This window comes from Mytilus californianus, unplaced genomic scaffold (genome assembly GCF_021869535.1).
Source record: "Mytilus californianus isolate M0D057914Y unplaced genomic scaffold, xbMytCali1.0.p SCAF_2, whole genome shotgun sequence".
Taxonomy (NCBI): domain Eukaryota; kingdom Metazoa; phylum Mollusca; class Bivalvia; order Mytilida; family Mytilidae; genus Mytilus; species Mytilus californianus.
The window spans coordinates 76,282,417-76,305,831 of record NW_026262668.1 but is presented as its reverse complement, the minus strand read 5'-3'; the positions used below and the strand labels follow the sequence as shown (position 1 = coordinate 76,305,831).

The 23,415-nt window shown below is 31.6% G+C and overlaps 1 protein-coding gene across 4 annotated transcripts in view; it reads right to left on the bottom strand.

Annotated features, from left to right (window-relative positions):
• Positions 1-4,311: 4,311 nt before the first annotated feature.
• LOC127728198 (serine/arginine repetitive matrix protein 5-like) overlaps positions 4,312-23,415 on the bottom strand; it is a 60,789-nt gene continuing 41,685 nt past the window's right edge. For 3 of the 4 annotated variants that reach the window (XM_052235418.1, XM_052235419.1, XM_052235420.1), the window contains 6 exons: positions 19,059-19,642; positions 16,546-16,651; positions 13,743-13,834; positions 11,671-11,817; positions 10,350-10,431; positions 4,312-8,296 (listed from right to left, as the gene is read on the bottom strand). In XM_052235418.1, the coding sequence (XP_052091378.1) occupies positions 8,109-8,296; positions 10,350-10,431; positions 11,671-11,817; positions 13,743-13,834; positions 16,546-16,651; positions 19,059-19,642 (1,199 nt within the window). In that variant the 3' untranslated portion in view covers positions 4,312-8,108. Of the gene's footprint in view, positions 8,297-10,284; positions 10,432-11,670; positions 11,818-13,742; positions 13,835-16,545; positions 16,652-19,058; positions 19,643-23,415 lie in introns of all 4 variants that reach the window. The other variant, XM_052235421.1, reaches the window with a different exon arrangement.

Here is a 23,415-nt window from a genome sequence, read left to right as displayed (position 1 = left end):
TGGTGAGTAGTTATCTCATTGGCAATCATGCCACATCTCCTTATTTTATAACCCAGATTTTTGGATAAAAGCAGTCATCACGATCTTCTTCTTCATACTAATGACAGGATTCCCACTGGAAAGTTTTTGTCGAACTGGTGTGGAATTAGACTTCTGCCTCCCGAGCAGATATATACAAATAACTTGAATGTTCCAAATACTTACAGATTAAAACTATGTACTATCTCTCTATCTACGGGTATCTAGATGCTGCGCTAAGTTTGGAAGAAGATTCTATCTTTACGTATGTTTTTATTTAGTAAATGGGTAGCTGGATAATTTGTATACTTGCGAAGTGACTCTCGATTGGTACCACCAGCCCAGTAGTCAACACTTTTGTGTTGACATGAATGTTCATTTATATGGTCATAGTTATAAATTAACTATTTACAAAAAACTGTCAAAATAATAAGGATTTTCTACCCCAGGAGTGGATTGCCATTGCTGCATTTGGCAAAACCTTTCGGAATTTCAGGTCCTCAATCGTGATAAGTCTTTTGTAGACGAATCGCTCGTCCGGCGTACACAATTTTAATCCTGGTATCTATGATGAGTTTATTTTGGTACAGACGTTGCTGTCTTCTGCTTTGGCAGTCGTTTGGTCTCCGCATGTAGCTGTCGTCCACATCTACAAAACTAAGCTGGATCTAGTATAGCATGATCTAGCATGGAGAGTCGGTTTTTTTCACAGCTTCAGGGACGTCGTTTATGAATACTAAGAACAGAAAAGGCCATAGAATATTGCTTGTGGTACTCCAGATACTACATTTAATAGTGATGCTTTACAGTTGTCTTAGTACGTTTCGCTTGGTGTTCGGTAATTTTGTTATTTTATTTTTTTCTGTATTCGAGGAAGGACTTAATCCAATTAAGGTGTTCATTCTTAACCCAGAAGTGGTCAAGGTTATGGAGTTACTTTGTGTGTGGCACTTTGTCAAAAGCTTTGTCAAAGTCTAAACGTAACATGTCCACTTGGTCCCTACCTGTGCGTATATTATTAGTAATGCCTAGTAATACAGCTAAGTTTCGAATGATCTATGTAATCTAAAGCCATACTGGTTGAAGACGGATTTTGATCTTTTACAGAAATTTATTACGGAGCTGTAGATGATATGTTCTATTATCTTACGAGTTATTGGTGTTTAAGAAACTGGTCGATAGCTTGAAGCATTATGCCTTTCTCTATTCTTGCAGAGTGTTAAATTAACGCTTCTTGCAAGTCTGGAGTAGTTCTTCGCAATCTAAAAAAATGGTAAAGATGTGCAAATATAGATGCCCTTTTGTATGAGGCTGAGAGCAAAATGAACGTTGTGATGTTATTTGGTCCTGTGGCTTTCAATAGTCTATTTGTATGTTTCTTTAACTTTTCCATAGTTGGGTACGTGCTATTTACTTTGTCTAGACAGTTGTCGTGACCCATTGCTGTATAGACGTATTGAAATTTTTCATTTAGTATTTCGTCTTTTGGTATGCCTTTGCAATGGAGGAAGTCATCATTGTCGACCATAGCTGACACTCTTGTGGACTCAGTATTTACAGTAGCATTCATTCATTTTACTTATTTCAACCAGGCAATTTTAATATATGTAGCCTAGCTGATACGAAGTCCCATCACCAATTATTTTGGCATTAATCCCATTGTAACATGATCATCATGACTGAACCATGATTTTGATATAAACCAAGGGTATCAATTACTATCTTAGCATATTCCAAAAGATTCTCCTACCCCCTACCCCCAAAAAAAACCAACAAAAAACATCGAGGAATATTTATTGTAGAATAAAACAATTATTACACTCTCTTCATTTCGTATAACTTGACTAGCGTATAAGAAGCAACTAGACTGGTCTAGACTGTGCTTTCAGAGCAAGTTAAAGACATCATCTGCAAGCCATTGCTTATACTCCTTTAAATGCTTACATAAGGTAATTTGAACTGCACTTTACAGTAAATACTATATTCATTTGTAACACCATTATACAGAAACCCTTTTTTTTTTTATCAAGAACCTGTTTGTTTTTAGCAGACTGAAGAATGAACAGAAGGACAAAGCAGCAACTATATGCACTACGTTTTTTAGTGACCATAAAGATAAGGGTAGACTTGCTACAAGCCCCTTCCTAATTTTTTTTCTTTTCAATTTTACAGCTACAACTAAGAGATTGCCATTATATTGACACCTGCAGAGGAAGCACATTCAGTATCATGACAGTTTTCAGTAGGCATATAAATTAGTAAGAAGAAACAAAAGAGTTGTAGCAAGTCTAAGCTAACTGTGATTCTGAGGAATTCAAAGGGTGACATCCTGTTCTCTTTCCAAGGCTTAAGGGGACCCTTATATACTGGGGTCTACAAATAAAAATGCTCTCCGCCTGGATACGACCGCAGAGGTCGAACTCAGAACAGTTGGGGCAAATATGGACACAATATTGAAGCTTGATACAGCTCTGAATTTGGATAGTGATTAAATATTTGACACATGACAGATATCTGACACAGAATAAATCTGGTCAGATAACTTAAAATTTTTAAATGGGACATTTAATCTACTGAATGGTCCAATATCCAAAATCTAATTCCATGGTTAGATTCAGCATATAAAAAAAACATGAATTCAAACAAAGTTTAATTTTGGACCCTTTGGACCTTAATATGGACTAATTTGAAAACAGGGCCCAAAATTAAAAATCTGAATGCACAGTTAGATTCAGCATATCATAGAACCACAAGAATTCAGTTTTTGATTAAATCAAACAGTCTAATTTTGGTCCCTTTGGACTTCATTGTAGACCTATTTAAAAATGTCCAAATATCCAATATAGTAATAAATGGTAAAAACCTCAAACAATTCAAGACTTTAAATTAATCCTCATTGAAATTGGTTAAAAGATTTGTATTTATTTTCAATTGAAGATTTCTTGCTGTTGTGCAATACTTTGCTGTTGCGCAATACTTAGTAAATCTGTTTACAAACTAAATATAATAATTTACACACCCTGTTTGGTGTGTATCTCCTGCCAGTAGCGGATCAAGAAATTTTCATAAGTAGGGGCCCACTGACTGCATAAGAGGGGGCCCGCTCCGGTCATGCTTCAGTGATTCTCTATATAATCAACCAAATTTTTCCCAGAAAAGAGGGGCCCAGGCCCCCTGGGCCCCCCTCTAAATCCGTCTCTGCCTGCCATATCAGTATTTGTTGTTTCTTTGTATAGATCAGAAATAATTTATGTTAGAACCAGCTTAGCCAGTATTAGAAAAGTCTTATTTTTGGCCCCTAACGATTAACGCCATAACCCCCAAAGTCAAACCCAACCTTCTCTTTGTGGTATGGAACCTTGTGTTTCAATTTCATAGAGATCCAAAGACTAATACTTAAGTAATTGTCCATTAACCAGAAAAACCTTGTTTCCCCCCCCCCCCCCCCCTCCCCTTTTTTGCCCCTAATTCCTGAACAGTTTGGGCCATAACCCCCAAAATCAATCCCAACCTTCCTTTTGTGCTATTGAATCTTGTGGTCAAATTTCATAGAGATCCATTCACTTAAACTAAAGTTATTGTCTGGAAACCAAATGTCTACGGACGACGACGACATGATAGCAATATAAGAACGCAAATTTTTTGCGGTCATATAAAAATAGAAAAGCGTATTGAATTTTAGTACATTTCTTGCTAAAACTAGTTCACGTTATGTTTCAACATATTTTTCTGCCTCAAAAAGCATTTAGAGTAGAGAACATGGCTTGTACAACCCAATTCCAGAGCATCAATTTAAGGCTACATTGGGTTTATTATCTAAATGAGACAGCAACATAACGACGCAAATAAGCAATACATCTAGAGGGCATATATAGGCTGCACTACATATACATATTCACTTGTTCTGTTGACATAGCCTATAATATAGAAGTGTTGACTAAAACTAAGAATTATGGTAATAACCCAATACCTGATTATCACCCCCTTCTTAATGTTTGTTCATAAATAGCACAACAGCTAAATGTTTGACCACAAATAATGAGCTTTCAAAGGGAAATTCAGAGCTTACCATATTGAACAGACACCTGCAGGACTTATGCATGTTATATACTATGTACACTTTGTTTCATGTATGACTAACCAATCTTTTTTAATCCACATTTAACAGATCAATCAATTATAAAATGTTTGCCAGTTAGACCTTCTTTACTTGAAAACTAAATGAAGTGTTCAAATTTTGTCAATTTGCAAGTTCAGAATATCATACTCATTTTAAAGAAAAGACAGACGAAGTTTTAAATAGCATCTTTTTATTTTTGTTCTTTAACAGGCACAATATATTTTTTTTCATAATTTATGAAACTTAGATCATAACAGAATATAAATACACTCACAATGTACAATCTATGTTTTAACAAGTTGGTATGGTTGTACACTGTACGAAATATTCACATTGTACAATTTGCACAAAGGATGAATTATGTCCTAATGGTATGTGGAAACACTTTGTTTCATATATATGAAAAGGTCATTATAGTTCTACATTTATTCAGTTATGAATAATGTGTCAGGGGTTTAAATAAGGATGATTTTACCTACCCATGAAAAGCACATTTTGTGCAAGAACTTGCAGGTCAGCAAGTTGGATTGGGACATCATTAACTATTTTAACTACCTGACTATGACAGGAAATCTTTATTTCTCAAAGTGTTTACAAATTACGAAAAACAAAATCAAAATTTTGTTCACTTCAAACTTTGTTAACAAATGTACTATCAGAAAGTATATGCCTGTCAAATTAAAAAGAGGGTGGTACAATTTTAAGAACACGTTTTCTAAATAAAATCCAGCACTACAAAGATGTAAAGCCATGGTCCTGCTTACAGATCAATGAGGTTCTGTAACTTATAATAAGTGTGACTTCTTTTGTCCTTAATCAAACTAAATGATAAGACTTATTTTTTAATGAAAAGCTAACATACTCATTCATCTAGATTTGAATCCATGTCAAATATAATTTTTCTAAATTATTTGCAGCCCAAGGAAAGTACTAGTGTCACTTATACAAATTAAAAAGGGTGTTCTAAAATGGCATGTACTGGTATCCCTGAAATTGTGTCAGGTGGTGGACCAATGATAATCCTTGTTCAAATAATTAGGTAAACAAATACTTCTTCAAGGAAAAACAGATTTCCCAAACGTTGTATAAAACTCTTTATATCAAACAACCAAATCAATTGGTAAGGCTTATTACTTACATGCTATGTATCAAGCATTAGTCCCAAAAACATGTATAATATAGCATTGATTATGACTAAATAAACACAAAAAAGTCAATGAAAAATATTGCAACAATAATGCAAGATCACATTTTTGACGAATAAATTAAGTAATGATACAATGAACACTGATGAGATTCATTTAATAGCATAAATATTCAATAAAAGTTCTGGGATTTGAAAATATTGAAAAAAAGACAAGGGTCTGTATATGTGACAAAAGGAATAAGTTCATTTTGGTCCCATTTCGCCACTTAAATAAATGAAAAATTATTTTTGTTGTTCATCAATATCAAATTAGTGTATGTAACTTTGTGTGATTTTCAAGTTCAATAAGACCTCTGAAAGGTGGAATTAGCCATAAAAATACTGAAATATAAACTAACTGCAGTAATATCTATCAGCACAACAAAAAGCAACAAAGATTTTAAGATATAGTATTTACCATTCCATATGACCAAAATGTGTATTCATTTTTACCAAAATATATCCTGATTAGAAAGTATCAATATGTTAACTTAAAAGTAACTAAATTATTTTCGATCCAATTACTTCTTGTTATAGGCTTAAAAATTGATAAAAATAACCTCCGTTTCTTATTTTTTTGAAGAAGAAATAGGGGAAAGTTTTTATTAATTTTTTTTCCCTGCAAGCCAAATTTTTGACATATAATTTCTATAATTTTTTGTTTAAGCTGTACAAGTAATTCAATATTATTCAGCCTTATGTGGAAAAATATGTTAACAAATGCACATCAAGACATATTATTTTGTGTAGAATAAAATATACTGGCACAATGGTAACAACATCAACAACATTTGGTTTGACATAATAATCACACATTAATATCACTGCTTAGAAAGACCATTCAATCAATGAGACAACTTAAAACATAACACTTTAAAAAAAGTCTACAACTTTTATTTTCTGAAAAATAAAAAGTCCCATAAATTAACAATGTACAGTTAATCTTTGAGCTGAAGATTTCATGTCACATTCCTGTTTAAAGCCTTTTCATCAAATTGTTTTATTACTGGCAAATAAATCATATGGCACAACAACAAAAAACCTTGTTTTATATTTCAGATTGTACCTTACAAATTAAGGTCTTAAGGATATTCAAATGCTTACCTAAAACAAGTATATCTCATGGTTTCAAGTTGCTGATTTTGATAATTATTTGTGAAATAATCAAATCTACAGAGTAGTAATTTGCCTTTTTCTAATTTACTAATTTGGGGCAGATTTCAAATTTGACTAGTAGTTTAAATCAAACAAACCAATTTGGCAAACATGTGTTCCTATTGAAATAAATTTTCAGTCTGTATTAATGAAAATTCATAATTCTTTTTCTGTGAATTTTTCCTCCTTTGAATAAGCTATTCTTTCAGTTCTGAGTAATTTAAAATATAACAACTGTACTAGTTTAGTAGATCTTTGTCTAATGGAAAATAATATACTTCTCCATAGCATAGTAAGCCTAAAATCTTAGTGGTTCCCATACCACACCTGCTGTATGATTTATTAGGAACAAAGCTAAATACATGGGTTTCACCCAGCTGATTTACCTCTCTAATATTTCAGAGGGTTTGTTAACAGGACTTTTCTTAAGTCATTTCAGTGCAGGATTTATTCAGACAGATTCAATCGTAACACAATCCTTTTCAGCGAAAGTTGCAAAATAAGAGCAATAGGGAGACAGCCCAATAATTTACTCTGGAATGAAAAGGATAGTTGTACCTGTTTTTTATTTTCTTTTCGTTAAAAAATAATTCACCGAGAATGAGTTGACAAGTCGACCAGTTTTTAACTCCCTATTCCTTATAAACCTGACACTCAATTTCAGGAGAAGACACTAACAAATATGTTAGTAGTGTTCATACTCCTTTAGGAATGAGGGGAAAAGAGTTTGTTTCTAGTCTATAAAATATAAAGACATATGACAAATATAGATAACTGTTGATATATGTATTCAATTCAGAAATGGAGTGATTACATATGAACATGACAAGAAAATTTGATCCCAATTTTATATTCAAAAATTGAAATGAACATCAGAATAAAATCTGGAATGCAGCAGATTGATATTTTATTTAAAATGGTATGCAATAACAGAATAATGGCTATGAAATCCATTAAAAACAGAACAATAATATTGATTAAGCTCAATAGCATGAGGTATAAACTGATAAAGCATTAGAAAGCAAATAGCTTTGACTAGTTCTCAAAACAATTACTAATCCTCCTTCTCAATCCATTTAAACACAACAAATAACTGAAAACTTACAGAATACTAAAATGTAACTTTTATTTTTACCATAAAACTCAATATTTCATATTGTACTCATAAAAATGGAATAACTTAAAATGAATTTCAATGCAAGATGAAAAGGCACAACAGTGACTTAAAATGAAATGAAATGAAAGTTTTTCTTTCTAAACCTGTTTTTCTGGTAACATAAACAGTACTGAATTCCAAAAAAACAATATTTCATAGCCTTGTCTTGTGAAGCTGGACTGAACAAAATAATTTTCTTTACCTAAGATTATAATTTCTGTATAGCATTTTGTAAGTTAATATCATTAATGCTTTGAAATAATTTTTAAAACATGTTTTCAATTAAAAAACCAAAAACAAACAAAGTTATGACAAGGCTAAGATCCATGGCAGATACTGGTCTAGAATGTTACATAAAATAAACAATTAAATAAATGCACAAACAGCAACTGCTGAAAAATATCACAACTTTGAATTTCTTGTGTAGTTAAAACAATTCTTATAAATATGTTATTAGCACTAATGTTATAGATTCACTTGTCTGCTATATATATTTCAACATCATCTGAATTGTTTTGCTGCTTTTTCTTCATTGCAGCACGTTTTTCTGCCATCATTTTTTTCCTAGCATCATCACGAGCTTTGGCAAGTTTCAACCTCTCTGTTCTTTCTGGGGATGATTCTGGTGTTTCTTTTGTTTTTGATACTCGTCTTCGGGAACCTAAATGTACAAAACAATTAACATATATTAATTTGACAAAAATTGAGAGATACAGTGTTGATCTCCCTTACAACACACTGTTTAACTATTTTTATGAATTATCTTCTCTTAGTCTATCAATAAAAAGGAAAAAGACTGGGTTGCTTGCTCCAAAATATAAATGACCAATTTTGTTGTTTTTTTTGGTGTTTTTTTTTCTGAATAAAAATCCTACTTACAGATCTTTTGATGTCATTTAATCCTACTTACTAATATACATGATGGTTCATATTTGTGCAACATATATGAACAACAATCTTATGTGTGATTGACATAACAATTTCTAAAAAACGACAACCTTATGTGTGATTGACATAACAATTTCTAAATAAACTGTTATCACAGAGATATGTCTCGCCTTTTTGTAATTTTGATAATGCAAATGTTGAAATTAAAATAGCAATAATTTAACATGTAAGTTATGCAAATATTCAAAGTCGATGAACCATGACTGAAGGTACATGGCTAAACAATCTCCATGGAATGAGATGTGCCAATGCTAATACAACTGCATACCAAATACCATTGACTTATTATAAGTCGTTCCCTTTAAACAAACCTAAACACAAACATTAACTTGTAAACTATGTAAAAGTTTCAAAGTCAATGAACCATGATCAGGGGTGGGGCTATACAATCTCCATGGAAACGATACTTGCAAATGCCAATAAATTTGCATACCAAATATCATTGACTTAACATTAGCAGTTCATCTTAAACTGATCTAATCACAAACTAATACATGTAAAGTAAGCAAAAGTTTCAAAGTAAATAGACCATGACTGAGGGGGCGGGGCCAAATATTCTCCATGGAAATGAGATTTGCTAATGCTTATACAACTGAACACCAATTAATAGTGGCCTACCACTAATGGTTCCCCTTGAACTGACCTAATCACAAACTAATACATGTTAACTTAGCAAAATTTTCAAAGTCTATAGACCATGACTAAGGGGGCGGAGCCAAATAATCTCCATGGAAATGAGATATGCCAATGCTTATACAACTGCATACAAAATATCATTGACCTACCACTAGTGGTTCCCCATAAATTGACCTAATCACAAACTAATACATGTGAACTATGAAAAGTTTAAAAGTCAATAGACCTTGACTGAGGGGGCAGGGCCAAATAATCTCCATGGTAATGAGATGTGCCAATGCTAATACAACTGCATACCAAATATCATTGACCTACCACTAGTGGTTCACCATGAACTAGACCTAATCACAAACTAATACATTGTTGATGCCGACTCTGGAAACAGCATACCTATCTCGCTTTTTGACTCCGTCAAGGCGAGACAAAAACAACAACCTTATGTGTGATTGACATAACAATTTCTAAAAAACAACAACCTTATGTGTGATTGACATAAAAATTTCTAAAAATGAAGATTTTATCATGTCATCCAAGTACATTTTTTTTTCTAACTAATTAACTTTCATTCTCTACCAATATGTAATTGGAAAAAAATTTCAAAACTTACTTAAACTTGGTTTAAATTAACCATCAGATAAATTTGTGTGACTTTCATTGTGAACCTGCTGATAATCAGGAATTACTTGCTTGTATTCTGGCATTTCTTAAATCAACCATGATGTAAAGAGGCCGACTTTTAAAATGGGTGTACCAGTTGGTGTACTCATACTGCTTAAATTTCTCATGAAATAGAGGAAATACTAAAAGATGTTACTTTTGGTGTACTGGCATTTATTTAAGTTTCTCATTAGGTAAAGAGGTAAGACAGACAGGGTGTACCTGCTGGTGTACTGGCATTACTTAGATTTCTCATTTGGTAAAGAAGTAAGACTTACCGGGGGTACCTGCTGGTGTACTGGCATTACTTAGATTTCTCATTTGGTAAAGAAATAAGACTTACCGGGGGTACCTGCTGGTGTACTGGCATTACTTAGATTTCTCATTTGGTAAAGAAGTAAGACTTACCGGGGGTACCTGCTGGTGTACTGGCATTACTTAGATTTCTCATTTGGTAAAGAAGTAAGACTTACCGGGGGTACCTGCTGGTGTACTGGCGTTACTTAAATTAACACTTCCTGATTTTGGACTAGAACTGACAGAACTTTCTCTAGACTGAAAAAGAAAATTATAGATAAGTCTTTATTAAAAATAAGGAGATGTGGTATGATTGCCAATGAGACAACTATCCATATATATAAAAGGTCATTACATTGCATTTGACTTTCAAATCTTTAACATGATTGTTCAAAAACTATAACAGTGTAAAGTCTTTTAGTACCAACTTTTATTACACACTTTTATAGTCATAAAAAGTCATAACTGAAACATATACCTTCAAAGATTTTCAAACCTTCTTAAAGCTCTTATTGTAAAACCAATTGACAATTCTCATAACTTAACAGAGATGAGAATACTGTAATTATTTTCATGTATACTTTTTGTGTTTAGCTCACCTAAAGCATATTTTTTTGGTGTTTTTATTTTTCACACTTTTTTTATTTTTGTTGATGTATTCATATAAGTTCTGTGACGTTTTATATTCAAGTTTTTTCTTCTTGCCAATGTCGCTTAACAAGTTTGTTAACATTATCAATCAGACAAAAAGCTATATTGAATAACATAATGAAATTAATGTTTCCAATATTTAAGTTGAAGTTATTCATTTGTTGATTTGCAAACTTCCTTTTCCTTATCTATAGAAACAGCTATAGTTTCATCAATTAATTCAATGAACGACCATGATACAACTTTTTATAAATTCCACCAGTTCAGTGAAAAACTGAATTTCTATTTTCAAAATGTGGTAAATTTTAGTGAACAAAACAATAAAAATAAATATAAATTCAAGATTGATATGAAAATTAGTGTCTAAACAAGACTAAATGAAACAAGAATGCACATGTTGTCATGTACAAGTAATTCAAAGTATGAGAAAGTATGTCCTTCAGATCCAAAAATTACTCATACACTATAACTCATCCCTGCTAAGCTGCTGACCAAATATGTAGTCTTTCTGTTCAGTAGTATTGAAGAAATGTAAGACAAAAAACTTAAGTTTGTTGAACATATTGAAGAATTCAAAGTATTGGCAAAAGGGAAATGTGTGTTTGAACTTTGATAGATTCAAAAAGTGCTCACAGGTTACAGCTTATGACTGTCAAACTGCTGACCAAATATAGGACATTTTGTTCAGTAGTTCCTGAGGTACTTAAGGAAAGTGTGATGGAAATATTTGTTTGATAGACAGACAAATGAAAGAACAAAAGAAAGTAGGAACGCACAAGTTGAATGCAATATTAGAGTGGGAGTATAATAATAAAGCCTTATCTACAGTTTCCTTATTACACTTACATGCATACAAAGTTCTTTCCATCCATTCTGTCGTATTAATTCTAACTCTGTAAACATTTCCTCTACATTATCTACTTGTATTTTGATCATATCCCAGAATCCCTGCAGGTCCTCCCATTTCAACAGTTTTCCATCTACAGATGGGTTCTGAAAGTAAATAATTACCATACAAAAAATACTGATTGATACATATACATATTTGTTAATAGTACAGAAGCACATGTATTTGTTTTGATAGAAAACGTGTTTGTTCACATCTATACGTGTTTTAGAATACCTGTAATGTCTATAATGGTTTTCATTGGATGTAATTTGTTGCATTGCAGATATAATTCTCCAAATTATACAGGTATTCTAGGTATGGTACAATTTGGCATGTTTTTCTTCTGCTTGCTGTTTCATATGAATCAAATCAAATTTTAAAAGTAATTATTCGAAGTTCTGCCGTACGCTGAGTAGTATATTATGTACAACTGCTTGCATGTATAAAGATCATCCCCCACCCACCATGTATTAGGCAATCTTTTGTTTTCATGTGAAGAGTAATGGATATTTATAATGCTTTATATCAACATTATACTTCTTATTTTGTAAATTGATGTATGTTTGTATGTTTTGACTGGATGGCTAAATCACTGATTCAAGTAACATTATGTCCATAAAGGTTGGAAGTAAGAGTTGTCTTTCTTTAATAATCACCTAGTTAAGTAGTACAAATTAATCACTAGACTAAGTGATTTAATTTTATTGTAGCTTTAAATATAGAATACTAATGATCCAGGGACTAATTATGTTGCTAAAATTATCAGAACCAACATCTGTGTTGATAGGATGACCGGGTCATGTCAGGTGATAACCTTGTACTAAATCTAGGATAATGACATAAAAATCACTTGTTTAAGTATCATACCTCAATTTCCTTCCAAAAAATCACTTCTTTAAGTATCATTATTTTAGTAACCCCCACTAATTTCAACACCCCCCCCCCCCCCCCCTGAACAGTAAAATAATCTATAAGATGAAACCTTGAATTTTACAGGAAAAATACTCCCACTGCTGGGAAAAATCTGTTAAGAAAGTATCAGTTCATTATGTAAAGCCATTTTTATAGCATTTTTTCAACTAAAATAGAATTTGCAGCTATATGATTGCATCAAAGGCATAAACCTTGCTGCTTAAAAGAAGCAAAAAGTTCATTTTTTTCAATTTTACTAATGAAAAGATATTATCTAAACCTATGAGTTTAAAATTTTGGTAAAACTACAAAATCACAATTTGTGACAAAACTTCGAATTTGCTACTTAAATAAGTGATTTAAAAATCACTTATTTCAATAAGTCCCCTGACTGCTTAATGTGTTTAATGAAGTAAAATGAACTGAATTTTGAGAAATTTTATACATTCGACAATAAAAGTATGCTACTCTCACAATGAGAGCTCATTTCTGATTTTTGAGTTTTTTTCCAAGTTTTGTTTAAATAATTTATGTAAATATATGTGTGTGTGTGTGTGTTTATGTGTGCAATAATTACTTAGGTAGATGGCAACATAAATGTTTATAAAATCAAAATAGCCCTAAGTGATAAGTACAGACCATTCCAGTATTTTAGTCCATATGATTACCCAAAAGTACAAGTAGTCTTTACAGTTATCAAAATTTGATTAAAATTTCGAGTTTGTTTTGCATCTGGAGGAAAATTGTAATTCAGGGGCTTCAGTTGAATTTGATATTTTGATAATTTTGGACATGTATTGTTTTTATCCGAAAACCTAATATTGATGTGAAAATGTTTTGATTTTAGTTCCCTGTTGTTTTCTTTTTTTCATAGAAATCTACATTTCTTGAACAAACCACATAGAGGACATCAATATGAATGCACTGTTTAATTTTTGTTTAGTATTATGATTATTAAGGTGGTTAGAATAAAACAGTACATCTATCAGTGATAGGCATTTATAACATGTATGATATAAATATTATTCAGTATCCATTTTATATTTTCATAGCAACTGAAAGAGCATATATTTATACTGTGTCAGTTCCAATAAGATATGTTTTAAATCAATCTTACCATATGTTCATAACATAGCTCTTCAAACTGTTTAAATTTTTGGTTGACCAGTAAATTGGCTTTTCCAATTGCTGCCCGTATTTTTCCACTTGCTGAAAGACAAAACACGCTGAGTATAAACAAATATTATTTCTATAGTTACTTTGAATTTAAATTAAACAAAAAGAATAAAAGGAGATTTGAGGGTATATGTCAATACGACAGCATCCCTCCAAAACTGAAAAACAAAAAGACCACTAGGGTCTTCAAAAACTAAAAAGTATCATATAATATATATGATATAAAAACAAGTCAATATCTTCAAGCATGACTTAAAACAGTGTGGAAAACTGAATATATGAGTGTATATCAAGTCCAAGGACCATAACCATAAAATTATCAGACCGAAACAAAAATGTGAACTTGATCTGTAACTTGTCATGATAAAACTATTTACCAATTGTCAATCAATATCTTCAAGCATGATGAAAAAAAGTGTGGAAAACCTATAACACTCTAACATTAGATATGATGTAATACAATGTATATCTATTTTCAAATTACAATCAAATATAATTAATAGTTCCAAATATTTTTTCTTTCATTTGTCACAAACTAATATAGATTTGTAACTTACCCATAAAATGTCAACAACTTTTATCTACACAATGTAATGTAATGAAATATATACCTTAATAAAAATAGATTATTATCTAATTAAAGGATTTCACTTAATAAAAAAATATATATGTATATACATGTAGCATTCAAAAAATTAGTTTATACAAAATAACAAATAAACCTGCCACAAAATTCCTCAAACAATTTACCAAAGAATGTCTTTTAAAAAATGAGTTATCTCCCTTTGTACAGATTATATGGTTTAACATAGTACTCTTAGTTATGGAGTTTTTCATGGACCATAACTCTGGACTAAATCAACAAACCGGAACAAAATTCGAACTTGATCTATAACTTGTCATGATAAAACTATATACCAAATATCAAATCAATATCTTCAAGAAGAAGAAAAAAAGTGTGGAAAGCTGAGTTGCCGGACTGACGGATGGACAGACGGACGGACGGACAGACAGACGGACAGAGTGCAAACCTAAAGTCCCCTTCGACTTCGTCGGTAGGGGACTTATAAAGAGCAGTGGTATGATTTCGAATGAGGCAACTATTTACCAGTAAAGCAATACTAAATCAAGCCATAGTAGATAATGCAAGAAGTGTAAACTGCAAAGCCCTTACATCTAAGGAAAATAATGAGGTCTTTATGGTCTTACACTCTAAAATCATGTCAACAACAGATGTTGTACTTCTGTTTAATAGTCCCAGAAAAGATTGAAATGACAGTTCTAATTCATATTGCTTTAAAGCTAGGTATGTAAATATCACTTTAATCAAATTCCTGAAGGTGGTATCATACTTCCACAATAAATCCTTCCTGATAATTGTGTTACTAAGTTTTAACCAATATCAGTATATGATATCTGATCTGTGTTTTTAAGATAACACCTTTTTCATTTACTAACCTTGCAAAGTTTCATCCTCTAAAAATATATAATAGGAATTCCTACAGTAATTTTACTTGAAGACCTTAAGAATTTGAATGTTACAGGTATTATCAAATCTGGGAGGAAGTTTTATTATTAAAAAAAGATGCTTTACCCTAACTGGCTATTGTTGGCATTTTGCAAAGGTCTTATTCCTCTATTTCTAACCCAGTGACCCCTTTTCCATTGATTTACCTTGACCTTTTTATCCCACTAGCAGTGATACCAACAATCAATATTGAACTCATTATGTTAAACAGCATCAAAGAAAACAGATGATAGAAAGACAACCAGCAGAAATTTGTCTGATTGTTTAAATTATATTATAAAATCTTAAATTAACATGCTTCCTCTCAACTGTAACCTAATTTTGTTTTTAGTTACTTAATTGAATGCAAACCAAATAATGCTTGATCAACCAGAATCTGATAGTTGGAGCTACTCATCATTGAAATCAATTAGGACCAAACAAATACTATTGGAATGCTGCTGTAATTGACTAGGACAAAAACAATGTAATTTCAAACATGAAGTTGAAAAAAAATCAATATGACGCTCAAAGGAAACTACTATTAGGTATATATGTAACTACTATTTAGATATATATGTATTAGATACACCCATGAGAGAGTTAGGTGGATTCAATCGGTGCATCTAATTTACACAAAGATATTACCACTATATTGCAGAAGGATTGATTTCAACAATTTAGGAGGGGGTATTTCAGCAATTTGACCTTACGTTTTTCTGGAAAAGCATGATAAATGCAGAATATCCAATTACAATTAATGACATCTTGGTGTAAGTCATGTAAGTTAAGAAGACGTGTTTGACATGACAAAATAAAACTTTTTTTTCTGAACTGGTTGTTTTGAAAACTATTCTTATTTTCCTTCAGGGTGGTCATACACATAAATTTAAGTCCAAACCTCCTTCCTGTCAGTAATCAGATTAATACACAAAACAAAACAGACATAAAAAGTACACCTCCCCAGTATATCATGTAAAAACAGTAAAATCATGGTTTTATGTTATGTAACTAGTTTGACATGTTTTATTTGTAAATCGTCCAATTGTCCTTCGTTCATTCTAGATATGCAGTCAAATAATTACTATCAGTATCAAGTAACAAGTATAAAAAGTTGTACAATTTTAAAAGAATTGTTTGGTTTCGAATAGCAAAACATGGGATTTGCAACATCTACCACAGTGTCTCCTAATAATCTGAATTCAAATATTTTCAATCTTTCTCCAATATTACATACCATCTTCAGGGATATCTTGGCAGTATAAATCAGCTTCTATTTGCCGACACAGTGACACAAGATGAACCGCTTCTGTCTTTGTTACATTTAAATAATATTCTCCATCCTGCAAAACATACAAAATCTCTTAAGTACAGTGCTTGAACAGGGTTGGTTTTGGCTCATGGCCTGAATTGAAATTCTGTTTTTGTACCTAAAAACTGGTGGAATGCATTAATTAAATACAAATTCATGAGGTATTTAAGAGCTTATATCTGCTATTTTAGTTTTTAATTTAACCATCATGACCATACATGTATTATAATAAATGAGTTTTCACAATTTACTAATGATAACATGCTTCAATGTTCATGTAACAATCCGTTACAGTATGACCAAACATATTGTTAGTTTGTCATGGGAGGTAACCTAAATCTTCAATTGAATCATGATACAAAGAAGTTCCTTGTGCATCATGTGTATATCTCTAGGTTCATTTCTTGACAAATAAATAATATCTTACTAACAAAGAAAGGTGATGAATGTATGTACAACATGTACAATGTATGTATATATTACAATAAGGGCAATCTGAAATAAACTATGTGACTGTAACATTTGTATGTTGTATTTCATTTAAATATAATTTAGGTTGTTACATGTAGGTAAGGATAGTTTATCTGGTGTCTTGGAGTACAAATCTAATAAAATGCTCCGCTGGGTGTTGCTTGATACGACCGCAGAGGTCGAACCCTGAACAGTTGGGGCAAGTATGGACACAACATTCAAGCTTGATACAGCTCTAAATTGGGATTGTGATTAAATATTTGACACAGCATAGGTTTCTGAATGACACAGAATGAATGTGGTCTTAGAACTTAAATTTTTTTAATTTACCTATTATGGTCCAATATCCAAAATCTAAATACATACATGGTTAGATTCAGCATATCAAAGAACCCCAAGAATTCAAATTTAGTTAAAATCAAACTCAGTTTAATTTTGGACCCCTTGGACCTTAATGTAGACCAATTTGAAAATGGGACCAAAAATTAAGAATCTAAATACACGGTTAAATTCAGCATATCAAAGAACCCCAATTTTTCAATTTTTGATGAAATCAAACCATATCATTATTATTTGCTTTTATATATAAATAAAAAATAACCAACTTAAAATGAAAAAAAAAGGAAAAAAAATCCCCCCACCCCAATTTTTTGAACCCCCTTATGATTCATCACCCCCAAACTCAATCCCAGCCTTCCCTTTGTGGTATGGTACCTTGCAGTACAATTTCAGAGAGATCCATACACTTGAACACAAGTTATTGTCTGGAAACTGTAAAATTGCTTGTTTTTTTGGCCCCAAATTCCTAAACGTTTATGACAATTACCCCCAAACTCAAACCCAGCTTTCCCTTTCTGATAAGGAACCTTGTAGTACAATTTCATAAAGATCCATACACTTACACACAAGTTATTGTCATGAAACTAGAAAAAGGCTTGTTTTTTGCCCCTTTTTGGACCCTAATTCCTAATATTTTGAGGCAATTACACCCAAAATCAATCCCAGCATTCCCTTAGTGGTATTGTACCTTGCAGTACAATTTCAGAGAGATCCATACACTTACACACAAGTTATTGTCATGAAACTAGAAAAATGCTTGTTTTTTTTGCCCCTTTTTTGGCCCCTAATTCCTAAAATTTTGAGGCAATTACCCCCAAAATCAATCCCAGCATTCCCTTTGTGATATGGAACCTTGTGGTACAATGTCAGAGAGATCCATACACTAACACACAAGTTATTGTCTGGAAGTTACAAAAATGCTTATTTTTGGCCCCTAATTCCTTAACTGTTGGTACCATAACCCTCAAAATCAATCACAACCTTCCTTTTGTAGTATTAAACCTTATGGTAAAATTTCATAGAGATCCATTTACTAAAACTAAAGTAATTGTGCGAAAACCAATGTGTCTTCAGACAACGACGACGCCAACGTCATACCAATATACGACCGCAAATTTTTGCGGTCGTATAAAAATACAAACTGTAAGGTAGTTACTTTTTAAGCTCAAATTGAGGGCATGTAGGGAAACCCTAATCTGACATATGCTTTGAATACAAATTTGTATAAAATATACTAGTGACCAAAATGGAGAATGCAATCTGCATGATTCTTATATCATGACATTCAACATGTTCAAATTTTTGGTTTTTAAAAGCATCCATATGTTTATCTGAAAATTAATTCCAACAATTGAACTTAATGACCAATACTTACAAAGATTAACCTCCAGTATATCTCTTACTTAATTATTTGAGTTATTTCTTGATTCTTTATGCAGGATTTTTTTTCTTTTGCGACTTTAAAATATTTGTCTCTCTTTTAGTTGATTTGAGATAAAAATCCATTACAACAGATGGTAATTTAGAACATCTTGAGTACTTATATAACTGCCTGCAGTCAAAAAATTGAAACTAAATTTACAAATGAAGACTTGCTCAAAATGTACACCATAAATAATTAAACTTACCAACTTGGGGTCTCCTGTTGGGTATTGTGTACCATCCAACACAGAATGTCCATTTATTAAACTAGAATTAACACTGTTAGTTACATTTCTATTGGCTCTATTATACACTAGAGGTTGAGGACGTATTAATCCAAATTCTGAATTACTACTAATACTCGTCCGTTGAACAGGGGACATAACCTTAGCCATCTCTGGAGACATAGGATTTGAACCTAAAGATGAGGTGCTAGAATACGGTGATCTTGTGTCCTTTTTAGATTTATATGCACTGTATTGACTGTAACGACCGTATCCACTAACTGAACAACTAAGTTTAAGATATGATGGTGTTTTTGAATTATCTGGCAACACTATTTCAGCACTATCGGCCAACTTTGGCATCTCAGTATATTCCACATTGTGACTAAGCGGTGTAACAACTGGATTTAATGCAGATTCTGATAATGAATGATCTTTCTTATGACTGTTTAATACTTTACTGTCATTAGACTTGTCTTTAAAGTTGTCCTGTGTACTACTGAACACAACTTTACTGGGGGTGGTAACGTCCCTACTCTCTTCACTGAGAATTGATGGGTCACTGCCTGAAATATATGGAAAAAAAATATCTACAATAACATTTTGATAAATATAACTACCTTACTAGATAAAGGTTGAATAAAGGAGCATTTATTACTCTTTGATCATAACCACAAGATTGTCATTTTTTAATCCATAAATAAACCAGACAGGTCTACCTTTTATAAATTATTCATATAATATTAGACCTTTTCATTCAAATCAAATCAAAATGTATACAACTATACATTGAAAAAAATAACCTTCCAGAAAAAAAAAGATGAGACAACACACATACTTACTGAAACCACGAAACCAGTACAATCTTTTTTTTATCACAATCATAAAATAACTGCCCTTTTTAAACTCACACTTTTAATTTTCAAGTTTAGAAATTCAACACATACCAATCACAATCTAATCAGATGATAACTATAGATATCACATGACAGGCCACCCTTGTCAATCATACATGGTAAATTAATTTACATGATAGGTACAAATGTCACTGAATATTAGGAAGACATCTCAATTACTCTAATGTCTATCTGCATATTAGAAAATATTTAGGCCCATTGTCATCTGTAAAAGTATTGTCAATGTCACATACCATTGATGATTTGAGAAATAACCTTAAAAAACTCAATGAAAAGAATACATCTGGATGAAGTATACTGGAACATAGCTTTAACAATAACCAGAGGACAGATATTGTATTATTGTAGGCTATAAACTTTTGTGTATAATGAGGTACAAACCTTTCATTCTGATCTTCATTAAAAGTACAACATTGCACAAAGTGAAAGTAAACCATCTACTTTCAACATGTACAAGCTACCATCTGGTATGAGTAATGATCTATCTCCAGGCTGTTTGACCTTATCATACGGGTCAAATTATAAATACAATGCAATTTGTCACTGCAGGGGAAAATGTGTCAAATGTTTTGCACTGAAAATGTGCAATAACTGTAGGGTATATGATTGTTTTTATTAATTTTGCATGTCAACTGACAATAACATCACAGTTTACAGTTTCCTGTCTGTATTCACTCAAGTGGGTTCTCTGTCTACATTTTATTGTGGAGAAAAAAAGAAAATTTAAAGTAAAGTCCTGTTTTAAGTGTTCCTTATTTATACAGTCTAAAATTTTAATTAAACAGTTCTCCAATTTGGACTATAGAAAAGAAAACTTTTGGGTACCTTAACGGTCAGACATGATATTGCATGGATTTGATGGAATGTAAAACCCTACTCAGATCCTCACATTATATACTATTATAATTAATATCAAAACTTATTTGTTTAATGCAACATGTAAATATTTATATGGAAAAGTTTCTTCAAATGTTATGCTGTCCTTGTAAAGGTTGATTTAAATTCAATGTTTTGTATGTTAAAAGCCTGTTATCATACTTAATCCTCAGTTTACTTTGTTTGCTGTTCTGATAATAAATGGGAAATTTTAACAAACATTCAAAGTATAGAAAACTAAAATTAGCAGGCAGATTTAGAAACAAGTTTAGTTTTATACATTGAAATCAAACTACATTTCAAAAACTTTTTAACTGATAAAGATTGTCTTTTGAAGAAGTCCTTGACCTGTAAATGATCTCCCTTGACTGTCTTTAAGTGCTGTCATCATTACACAAGTTTAAGTTCTGAATGAATCAATGAATAGGTTTACAAACAAAACAATATGTCTCAGTTCTGTACCCAAAACCTCACTACAAAAAATACCCTCCACAATGGTTAGTACCCATATACTGATGTAATGATAAAATACAGATTGTTTGATAGTTTGAAATGAATGCCTCAATCTCCCTTTATGAATCAGCGGAAAATACATATTTCTAAATAAGCCTTTATTCAGTAGGTGTTTAAAGTATACACCAATGACGTGTATACAACCTTTTGATATAATCTACAAAATTTAAGCAATTAAATTGGTTTCAGTGAACACCATGTTTCAACACTTTAATAATGCTTTGCACTTATTCAATATTTACTGCTAACATTTTAATGAGATTAGTTGGTGGATTAATCTTACTAAGATTCAGTGAAATATTAAGTGTTTGAAAAGCCATATCATAGCTGAATAAAAACAACATCATTTCAATCCAATTTTATTTCCTACAATGTCCAATGATATGGTTTAAGTACTGAAATTGATTGTGAAAAACTAAGTAAAAAAAATGTAACAATGGCTTTTTAAATGATTTCTGGAAAATTCCTTAAAACGTATCTTAAAACCAGTTCTTCAAATATCAACAAAAATTGAAAAGTTTGCTTAAGTTTGTTTCATGATGAAAAAATCTGACAGCAGAACTGTCTGCATTAATGATTGTGATAAGAAACATGTTGATAGCTATCAATCATAACCCACAGCTGACCTCTCATCTACTTTTACTTACAACATTAAGTTTCCAATGGTCTACCAAAGTAAAGTAGCTTTCAATACAAGGTGAAAGATGATAGATAAATATAATTCTTTTGATTATGTCATGCTTCCCATAAATAATAAGATAATTGATAGGTGCTTGCTCAAAGTCCACTTGCAAATATTTCATGCATTTTCAGGACAACCATAAGAATAAATCTGATTGTTCTGTATAAAATGGTAATGGTGACAATAATATATTGTTCTGTCCTAATGCATTACTTCTCTTGTTTTGCTTTTTATACATCTTATCACTCAAATTCTAGTCACATTAAATACTTTGTAAAAGACATTTGAGGTAAGTTCATGTGTATTCATATAAATACTCTCAGTAAACTTTATTCCAGAACACATAAACAGGATTCAGAGGGTTTTCATTTCTTAAACCCTGATTTTTTTCTTTTGAAGTTCTTACAATATTATATAATGAAAGAATTTGATAGTTTGGGATAAAGGAGGGTTTTAAATGATTTCTGTATTAATCCCCTACCCCCTTCCCCAAAATGGTCTGCAAATCCTAGGCAATGTTATATTTAAGAGTCAACAGACTGAGCTAACATTGGATTTGTAAAAAATATATAGAAGGTTCTTTAAAAAGTGTAACATGCCCTACCTTTATTCAATGTGTTGATAAATCCGCTGATAAAAATACATACACAGCATAAAGAGTGACTGAGCTTACAAAAATGTGTAATGTGTTCGCAAATAATTTATATCTCTGCAGGATTTATGATTTTTTATGAATCTGCCAAGATCTTATGCTAAACATGATTTAAATACATTGTGTTTTATATACATGATATATCATCTCTGTATAAATGATCAAAAGAATATTAATAAAATGTGAAATTTTTGTTTGTTAAAAATAATTTCCAGCCATCTGCTTTAACTAATCTTTTGTAACTATGCCAAGAAGAGACAGGAAAGTTTATATTTATGAACAATGCAACCTATATTACCCATAGTTCAGAAACTTATAATCCGGACCTGCAGGACCAAACAAATCCAAATCATTGAACCAAATAACTGAATTACAAGACCTGGGAAGAGTATAATCAACAATATAGTATGTCCCAATTCAGGACCAATGCTCAACTGACCCTGTTGAAGATATGGTTCCACATTATACATTGTACATGTATGTTTGAAATTTTTACTTTAAAACAAAACACTAGTTATTTTGCTTTGTGCTTATCAGATTTACAAACAAAGCCTAACAATAAATCATAATACACAAAAACTTACTTATTTGGTGGAAATATAAAACCAAACATCTATATCAATAGGTCAACTTCATCTAGATTGCATTCCATTGCATAAAATGAACAATCCATGTGAAACTTTATGACACTTATCTTAC